Source organism: Vitis vinifera, chromosome 16, assembly GCF_030704535.1.
Source record: "Vitis vinifera cultivar Pinot Noir 40024 chromosome 16, ASM3070453v1".
Classification (NCBI taxonomy): Eukaryota; Viridiplantae; Streptophyta; class Magnoliopsida; order Vitales; family Vitaceae; genus Vitis; species Vitis vinifera.
Window position 1 is genome coordinate 27,384,291 of NC_081820.1, and position 10,626 is coordinate 27,394,916.

At 36.2% G+C, this 10,626-nt stretch overlaps 2 protein-coding genes across 2 annotated transcripts; both read right to left on the reverse strand.

Moving 5' to 3' along the window:
• Window positions 1-224: 224 nt before the first annotated feature.
• Window positions 225-1,293, reverse strand: LOC100262242 (phytolongin Phyl2.2). The gene has a single exon (XM_002277399.5). It carries the CDS (start codon window positions 1,291-1,293, stop codon window positions 472-474), a length of 822 nt encoding a protein of 273 aa, XP_002277435.1. The 3' UTR covers window positions 225-471.
• A 665-nt stretch (window positions 1,294-1,958) lies between these two features.
• Window positions 1,959-8,914, reverse strand: LOC100250417 (starch synthase 1, chloroplastic/amyloplastic). Its single transcript, XM_002277336.4, has 14 exons — window positions 8,333-8,914; window positions 6,721-7,082; window positions 6,531-6,608; window positions 6,306-6,430; window positions 6,095-6,176; window positions 5,566-5,739; window positions 5,305-5,386; window positions 4,707-4,861; window positions 4,535-4,624; window positions 2,910-3,034; window positions 2,717-2,825; window positions 2,564-2,619; window positions 2,439-2,478; window positions 1,959-2,335 (listed from the first exon to the last, which is right to left on the reverse strand). The coding sequence occupies exons 1-14, from the start codon at window positions 8,595-8,597 to the stop codon at window positions 2,177-2,179; spliced, it is 1,902 nt and encodes a 633-aa protein (XP_002277372.1). The 5' UTR covers window positions 8,598-8,914; the 3' UTR covers window positions 1,959-2,176.
• Between the last annotated feature and the right edge of the window lie 1,712 nt (window positions 8,915-10,626).

Here is a 10,626-nt window from a genome sequence, read left to right on the forward strand (position 1 = left end):
TTATCTTTCTTGGCCCCCAATAATGGTAATAGGATGGATAAGATACCGGATAAGCTTCTGTAAGTCTAGGACGCAGTATGTATAAGGTGAGAAGGAAAATAAATTATCTTAAATCCTCGGTGCTTATATGAAAAGCTGTTATTGGAAGAATCTGCATTCGTGCTTTTGGGTCGAGTGAAGTACAACAGTGCTACGAACTTCAAAAGAAATAGAAACATTCGAAATTTGCGATGGCAGAGGTCAGGTTTTTGGATATTCACAATTTGAAGCATTACGTAAATACGTAAAAGAAGAGCTATATGGCTCTTCATGATATTCATACACAGCTCATGTAGGAAACAAGAAGCATTACCACACTTTTCAGAACTCAATGACATCAGTAAAGTACGAGTTGAATGAATCCACATTACTGTTCCGCTATAATTCTTGAGAAGAAACAAGAACACCCACTTCAGATCTGTAACCCATAATTCAACCATCAACGCACCTGAAGCCCCTGCAAATCCACAACCAAACTCCGAACAATACCGAACACACACACAAGTCCAGTATCAACACCATCCAAACTTGTTGCTTCCAGACTTGCTTCGCCTTCTGTCTTCCTGCAGCCATGTCGCCCAAATATCCACCATTCTTTTGCATAGAAGCCGGAAAATCCCTTGTTTGGCTACCGCCATCATCTGATACATCAACCACCTTATTCTCCATTAGATGATCTCGGGTATCGCCATTGACTTCACCCGATAATCTCTTCTTCTTCTTCAGCCCCTTACCTGGCTTCCCAAGCAATGGCAAGGATACAATCCTCTTCCCTCTGGTAGAACAATCCAGACTCAAATTTCGTTTATCTTTCAAGACATTTTGAGGCAAACTCGAATTCAAATCCAAATTCAATTGCTCTGGCTCCACCGGATGAGACAATAATTGCCGAAAAACGGGATTGAATTCTCCTTGAAAGCAATGAGAGCTAAGATCATCGAAATTCTTTATCGGATCATTCCGAATCATGCCCTTGAACGCCTCTTTTACCCGATTGAGGAACCATAGCGTCTCATATCTCTCCATCTTTTCATCGAAAATGCCAAAATAAACATACGGATCGGGCTCGTCTAGCAAGAACGTGTACGTCCGTTGTCGAACTGTATGGGAGAACATGGAGTGCAACGCAGGAGCTTTCTCCAGGCATTTGAGAGCTAGGGTTTGCAGATCCGGATCCACTGAATTAAACTCCGCCAGAATCGTAGTCCCCTTGGAAATGCAGGCGTAGAAGACTAATTTCGGATCCGAAATCATCGATAGCACCGCAATTTCACACGAAGAACCACAATTTATATATCAAATAGCTCAAAGATCATTGATCGAATCCGTAGAAAGCTCAGAATGCTAATTTCCGCATCGAACAAACCAATCGATACAAACCGCAATCTATGAATCAGAAATCAGTAATCGAATCCGCAGAAATGCAGACTCTCAATGGCTAAATAAAAAAAGGATCGAGAATCACAAATCACCAACAGCATCGAAAAATCCGCAGATGGCTGGGAGCTGGAGAAGATGCTGATCCGAGGAGAGGATAGTATAATTGCAAGAAATTTCGAAATTATTATTTTTTTATTCTCTCACTTTCCAGTTTCCCTCTCTCTCTCTCTCTCTCCGTAGAAATTGGAATCTCTGAGGTCGGGAATGGAGAGATCGCAAGGGAATATCACCTCCTTCAGCTGAATTGCCCTTACCGAACAATGTAATGACGGAAATACCATTGAGTATAGTTCTGACACGTGGCACATCTCAATATTCTCCGTTCGTGGAAACGGTGCCGTTTTTTTTGGCTCTGAGTGAAAAGGGGCACTTTAAAACGATTTAAAAAACTAATGAAACCTTTCATGTTCGGTAGGTTTCTCCGTTTTGGGTTCACTACACAGAACCTGTTTACTTGAAGCTTGTTGGAAGATCGAAAATTACAGATCTAAGAATCAAGAATATAATTATTAATCAATCAAAAAGGGGTTTGACAAGGAAAAAGAATGGAAAAAAACTTGAACCAGTCTTGGACATGGGCAAAAAAGAAAGTGTTATATAATCCTCCCCCTCCTCTATATACATGGAAGAACTAACACTCCGCAATCTATGGTGTATTCCTTTTCGTTTGCTTCTTTTTCTTCTTCTGGGTTTGTTTCTAGCTAACGTAAGGCGGATCGATGAAGGCCCATTTGAAGACCTGCTCGTATTCAAGTGCAGCTTTATCCCATGTATAATCTTTCTCCATTCCTCTCTTCATCAACCTCTCCCAGGAGGGCTTGTGTTCCCGGTATGTCCTGATAGCAACTCTCAGTGCCTGTTGATAGTCACCCATTGATGTTAAGAAATGGGGAAAGGAGGAACCCAGAACCAAGAATCCAAAAACTGACAAAAGGAAACAGAGGAAACTGAAGATTTACCGCCAGCATAGTGTCTTTTGACAGGGGAGAAAACGTCCACCTATTGAAACATTCCATGAAAAGGGTGTAAGACCTTAAGTTTTTCTGATTAATGTGGGGGCATCCATGAAATTTAAAAAGCATACCCGGTTCCTTCACCGCTGCCTCCTCCAGCATATGGATTGAAATTCTCTACTGTATCCTGAAATACGAAGAGCAGGAGTTAATTTGATGCATAATGAGTGACATAGAGATATAGAGAACAATGTGTGTCAAGTTTTTTTTGACAGTCAACTCACTCTGAGTCCTCCAGTGCCATGTACAACTGGTACAGCCCCATATCTCATTGCATAGAGCTGGTTTAGTCCACAAGGTTCGAATCTTGATGGCATCAACAGGATGTCACAGCTATTCATTTCAGAACTTCAGTAAGTTTATGTCGTTGAGTTTTTTGAGGAAATCTGAACTATGAAACACAAATCTTTGAATTACCTTGCAGTTATTCTATGAGAAATTGGGACATTAAATCCAACCCAACCGCGGAACTTGTCCCTGTATGTTGATTCCATCACTCTCATCCACTCTTCGTCCTCTGGGTTCCCAGACCCAAGCATGACCTGAAACAAATTAGCCAGTGAGAAAATAAAGAACTAATCTAAATAGATAAAAACACCCAAGAGGGGGGTGAATTGGAGTTAAAAAAAATTATTTTTAAACACAATAAAATTAAGCACAAGAAGCACAAATATAAAAAGATAAGGATATAGAAAGCAAACTCATATTTATAGTGGTTCGACACTTCCTTGCCTACATCCACTCTCCTCAAGCTCCTAACCAAGTGAGGGTTTCACTTATACTTGAAGCTTCAACTAAGCTTCTAATCACTTTTTACACTTGGATTCTGGCTCCAATGGAATCTTACACAATCTCTTCAAGTCTCTACTCAATTGAAGGTTTTAACACTCAATTGACAAGTTTGAATCTCTCAACCTAACTCAATAATGGCTCAAAGACAACTCAAGGCTAGGATGAATCACAAAGGTGGTGCACTAAAGAATATGCAAATGAAGATTTAATGCACCAAGAAAAGAATGAAAACTTTTATGACAAGAACAAGTAGGTAAACAAGTATACAGGTGTTCTCTTGCTCATAAATGAAGTGAAGCTCTCAATTTATAGGTTTCTAACATCGGGAGCCAAGAAGTCAAAAAGTGGCCTCGACCGGTCGAGCTGGGGGTCGATCGGTTCACTAACCGTTAGAGCATTTAATGCTTGGCAGGTGACCGTTACCCTCGATCGGACCTCGACCGGGAAGGCAAATCTCTCGACCAAGAAAGAAAGGCTACTAGAAGAGAGAGTGTTTTTTGCATCTCTCGATCGGACCTCGACCAGGAAGGAGTAACCGGTCAACCGGTACCCTAGCTAGTTGAGCCGATTGGCTAGTGCTTCGACCAGTTCACCATTTTTGGCCCAAAAACCTATCTTTTCTGGTATTTTTTCTTCTAGCACTTAGGCAAGGTCTTTAGGTAAAATAATATGCCAATTTTGAAACGTTTTGCCTTAGGTTCATTTGATAGAACTTGGATTTTGATGGAAATGTAACTTTAAAGCATAAACTGAGTTTTAAAGATGCATGAAATGATATAAAAATCCTAAGTGCACCCATACATTCATCTTACATATGTTTTCTATGATTAAAAGGTCTTTCAAAAGTCTTGATCTTGCGTCCATTAGGTCATTTGATGAATTTTCAAATCAACACCTGAAATTCTTTATAATTCAAATCAATTAGTAACTTAACCCTGATTTGTTATTATCAAAACATGATTACGAGAACCCTTGGACTAATAGCTAGTTTAGCTAGTATGGGGATGGGTGCTTCTGTGTACTTGAAGCCACAAATTTCTACACGAGGATTTTTCGGGTGTTTTGGGCACAAAGGAAAGGAAGAATGGTTGAATGAGCGATTGATGAAGCTTTGTCAAGGGAAGAAAAAGAAGGCGAAGACATACTTAAACTTCCTACTGGGGAAAACTTTAGTCAGGCTTCACTCATACTACAAGTTCAGTTTTCCTTGGATGCCTTCAACCATATCTTTCTAATGAGATAGAACTTACCAATTGGACGTCCTCTCCCATAAGCTCTGGAGTTGCCAACCGAATCACATCGATTCCTTTCTGGTAGTCCAATCTCCCAATGAATCCAATCTACAAAACTCTGACTTAGATGATAAATGCTAGAGTAGGTAACTACTATAACGCCAATGCACAAATAGGAATGTGCTCTCACCAATGGACAATCCGGCCTAATGGGCAGGCTTAATTCCTTCTGCAAAGCAATCTTGCATTGAACCTTCCCAGAGAGATCTTCAGCAGAGTAATGGAAAGGAATATGCTCATCTGAGGATGGATCCCATTCGGAAACATCAATACCATTTGTGATCCCTGGTTATAACCATAAAATTTTGTTTGAAAAACAACATCAACAGCTGAGACACCTTTACAGACCTATGAACAAATATGTGGAACAGGTGATATATAAACCATTATTTTTTTTTTCTCCTAGGATCATGCAAATTTAATACTGATTCAGACTATTGTTGAAATTTAGACATGGTGTAAAAAATTCTTGAAATTTTGTCAAAGATTGATCCTTGACTCAATATGAAAAAAAAGTCCAGCATAGTAGTTAGCTTGTGAAGCCTCAAATTCAACTACTCGAGATCAGCTATATGAATGCTTTTTCACTATTAACCTATACATAGAGCTATATGGGCCTTTGACCTCTTAATCATGAGGGGTTTTTTTGTTTTATTTTTTGTTCTTTCATCCAATAAAATATTTAGTCACATAAGTGGCATTGTTGATATGAAGTTCAAAACACATACCATTTATAACAGCTTTTCGACTGGTCAGGAGCTCATGCAGACCATATCCACCTTCGGGAGTTGTTACTTCCCAAGCATAGCCCTGCAACCAGAAGGAAAAACCGTAACATGAAGAGTACTGGAAAATTGCGAGATATAAGGCATTTGTCTGGTAGAAGTAATGGGTATATTGTGATGAACTGGTATATGACACCAAGCAGTACCTGCTATTTCACCAAATGAGAAACCTCCAAGAAGGAATATGCCTAGTGATTTTATTACCTTGCTAACTGTCAGTATCCGATCAACTGTCACAATAGCACCCTTCAGAAGATTGACAGCTTGGCCCGTGTCAAGAGCATGCGTCCTTGCCCATGTGGGAAACACCCATTCCACAGCCCCATACCACTCAGGAGGCAGCCCCAAATTATCATAAGTTACTGCAGGTTCCACCCCCTGGTACATGCGACATAAGTTTCTAAATCATTTTTGCAGAATTATACTTTCAAGATACCAGTATATGAATGGTCGATTCCTGAGTTTCATGGACTGTGAGAGGCTTATAGTGTAAGAACAAAGCTAAGCTACTCTCTGATGCATGTGTCTTATGGCTGGTAACTGATTCTTGAGTTGGTTAACACCAAAAAATCTCCAATATGTGACACTGAATACAGAAATCATTGGATATTTGTTTGCTTCATGAGTTCATGTCTCTAATACCAATAGTAGGATTATAGAGTAACCTTTAAGGGATCTCTCAATCAGAACATTCGAATTGAATTATTTAGAGTAGATAGTGCAGAATTTGTACCTGATGTGCAAGGTTGTGTATTACAAGAACAGTTCGTGCATCTTTATAAACTCCATGTGGACGATACTTGGCAGCCAAAAGCCTGAACCAAGACAAGAAAAACTCAGCATCTCAACCACCTTTACTGATTTTATCCAAAAATGGTTACCACAAATTATAAAAACAGCTACTAGAAACAAGTATCATGGGCATGAGCAAGAAAATCACTTACACTGGCACTAGGCTTGCATGCCAATCATTAACAAGAAACAAACATTTTTCCCCATAGGTAAACCCTCCCAATGGAAGCACCAATGGAGCCTCACATGCTGCATGGCAAAGTAAAGTGAACCGAAACTGCAAAAACAAAATAGGAAACAATGTCTTGTTAGTGAATAGAGAAGGGTCTACTTCTCCAATGAGCTCAACTCCATGACTAGAATAGTTATACGCATACCTGATTATCACCAAAAGCGCCATAACCATCACCATATGGATTTCCTGGTCTATGATATGAAGGGTGGTCCACAAATACCTAAAGAAAGAGGGAGTTCATGTAATGAAGATTCTCTACTCATCTCTGTATATACTATACAATTATTTGGAAAAAAAAGGTAGTAAGTTATGTATGTGCCGAAATTTCTCACCCAGTCTACACCTGCTCTGTACTCATGGAAGAAGGAGACTTCCTGCACCCCTCCAAAGCAATGGACCTTGATGGGGTGCTCAAGATCTGAAGCACCTGAAAAAATTTCATCTGAACAAGTACCATTTTGGTATCTAGGTGATACAACCATTACACGATGCCCATGAGCAGCTAGAGCTATAGGCAAAGAACCACAGACATCTCCTAGACCTCCAGTCTTTGAATATGGTGCTGATTCAGAGGTAACAAAAACAATATTGTAGGTCACTTTGGTTTTTCTTTCCTCCTCACCTTCACTGTTTCCAGTTTCTGCTTCTTTTTGAGTAGATAACTTCTCATGAGGGTCAATGACTCCATTATCACCTGTAGCAGAAGTTTGCAACATTCGCAGTCAATTACTGAACACGTTCATAATCAAAATACACCAGCTAAAGTGACAAATTCAGGATTTGGAAATTATTCACCATTCATGATCATTTGGAACTCTAGAATTATTTTTGGAAATAATGAAAAAAGGTTTAGTATAACTAAGGCATCCTTCCAAAACAGAACAACTTCCACGTGCTTCAAATGCAGGGAACAAAACTATGGTTCCCGTCAATTTCTCTTCCAAGATACCCTTGGCTAGATAAAGTGATTGTAACTGCAGATTAAAACGGATCTTTCAGACTCCAACAACTAGCTTTTTCAGAATTGTACAAACCTTCAGATTGAGACCAACTAGGAATAAATGTAGTTGATCTAGAAAGTCAGACCAACCCTGGGAGAAGTGATGGCCACAGAATACTAATATGTATCGGTCACCCATGAATGATATATATGAGATGAAAAACATTACTTTCAATCCAGAATTGAGGACCCATGATTAAAAAACTACTGCTTCTTCAATGAGAACATGGTTCAAAATCAGTCTTGCAGTATGATAGCAAAATTTTCATGGCATACATGATAAAAAAATTAGCTCTAATCAGATGGCTATAAGGGCCAATCAGCCATATATATCATGGCATACATCAGAACTTAGAAGCAAAGATCCCAATTCAGTGCATCAAAATCCCTTACCATGTCAATAGTGGGGTCACAATTGCTCCTCACCACATGTTATCACCCAATTCAATGTCATATATGGAATCAGTCCAACCAACTCTATTTCCAAAATTAATCAAAATTAAGATATGAAACTTTTGCATATACTATGCAGACCCTCAAACAATAAAAACAATCAATGATCTTACATCAAGGATGACATGAAAAAGAATAACTGTAAACAACCAAAAGGGTTTATACCAATCATTAAACAATTAGACTATTCAAGACAGCAACAAAAGCAATTGACAAATCTAAAGGAAAAGAAAAGGAAGAGGTAAAGTGTTACTGTAATCATTGAGAAATTGTTAAGCCAAAATCGCAGAAGAAGCAGAACAAACAACCCATTAAAAATCCACCAATAGAAGGCCAAACAACACAAACCCAGATGCAAAAGTTCAAACCAAACCCATCAAAAATACATCAGAAGAAGGCAAAACAACACAAACCCAGATGCAGAGGTGTAAAAGCCAATTCAAAAAACGCCAAAAATAAAAATTGTCTTTTTAAGTTAAGTATGCACATACCGGATGGAGGAGGAACCAAGTGGAACCCAACAGAGTCCGAGGCATCCTTCTTATCAGTATTCACTAGCATGGCAGAAGACCCATCTTGAGAACCACCACCTCCTCCTTTTCTGCTACAGCACACAACTGATCTTTTGATTGAAACAGATTGGATGACTCTTCTTTGTTTGAAAAAGCAAGCAAACCCCACTTCTAAAACTGGCTTTTTTAATGAATTTGGAAGAAGTTTGGACGAGAGAACAAGAGGAGATTGCAGGGACTCCATGTTAGACAGAGAAAGAGAAGGAGAGAGAGAGAGAAGGAGAGGGAGAGCTGTAAAGCAAGGGCTCACATGTTCTTGTGAAAAGGAAGAGAGAAAATCTGGGAAAGTGAGAGAAAATCTAAACGGAGAATCCTCACGTAGTTCCAGAGTCACAAGAACTTCATATCCACTCCAATCAGTCCCTACCGTTGGATCTCACGTGATGCATCCGTGATCGACTCGACCGCACAGAACCTTGAACAGCAAGATCCAGTGTCGGCTCCAAAATCGGTTGCTCCGCCACCACGTCAGATCATGTAGGCCCAGGTGATGTGTCGAGATCTAAATATCGGTGGATATTTTGGAAAAAAAATGGATAAGTTTAAAATTGTTAAAAATTCATGAAAATGTAAGGAAAATCTCATAATAATATAATTAGAAGTATAATAGATATTTTAAAGTTATTTTATTGAAAATTTTAATATATGTATAACATGATTTATCATATTTGATAATAATATCGTATGCATCGATAAAAATATGAATTTTATAAGTGTACATTTATTATTAAATTACGTCTAATATTATGATATTTGATTATAATATGTCTAATTTTAAAATATATTTTAGTATTAAAATATGATCTATTTAATTCAATTGTATTAAACAATATAAAATAAATAATGATATATATATATATATATATATATATATATATATATATAATTTTTTAATATTTAATTAATTATTAATGATATTAAAAACATTGTGAAGAAAATTATATAATTTTTATATTTTTGGTAATTAATTAAAAGACTTTACATTTAATAATAAAATAATTATAATTAATTTGCTCTTTAAAATATTCTTAAATTTTCTTTATATATGAATTTAAGTATATATATAGCTGTTGCATATTATGTATCAAAGGACGACTTAGCCCAGGTGATAAGCGGGTGAATCCCAAACCTTTTGGTTTGGGGTTCAAATCCTCTCAGACTCAGGCACTGTAGCGGGTCTGACCCGGGTTGATTGCCAAATCACCTATATAAAATCGCCGGGCAGATATTATACCATATTGTATTGAACTGCATTTTGATAAAACGTGGCCACACAGGAAAGAGACACGTGTTTTATCACAAAACGTATTTTCACCTATCTATACTAAAAAATAAGACTTATTAGCATAAGATATAATTTATTATCTTATTAGAAATCATTAAAAATAAAATAATTTATTTTATAAATCCAAATACATTAAATTATTTTTTAAATCATTGACCCTTTTTATAAATCTACTTAAAAAATATGTGAGTTGAAGTAATAGAATATAACTTTTTTAATGTTTTATTAAATATAATAGAATTTTTTTTAATAAAATAACTTAAATGGTGTTTATTTTTTTATTAAATAGAAAAAATTGAAATATTTAATTTTTTCTATTTAGGTAAAAGTAATTTATTGATATCAACTAATGACTAAAATCAACATATTAATAACAAATTTATTTTAATTATGTTAATTAATATCAACAAATTACTTTTAATTTAATAAAAAAAAATCAAATATTTTAAAATTTTATATTTAGCCAAAAAACAAACACTACCTTACATTGAATAACTCTTTATTAATAATAAATTATGAATATTGTTGATGATAAATAAACCCATAATGAGTTCATATTAATGTAATTTATAATAAATAAATTTATATTATATTAAATGAATAACCCTTTATATTAATAAATTAATATTTATGTATTATTGGTTTGAAGGGTTAAAATTATAGGTTTTACGATGCTTTATATAATGTTAATAGATAATAATAATATGATATTAATACTTACTATATTAAATTTATATTCAAACTTAACAACTAATTTAATATAATACAAAATATAAAGGTTTTTTTAAAAAAAAAATCAAATAAAAGTCGAAATTTTAAATTATCTGCATTTGAAGAGCAATTTTACCTCATAATAGCAAAAAAACAAAAAAACACAAAAGGGTTTTGAGGTCAAGTTTAGAATTTCATAAAAGATAAACAAGATTGC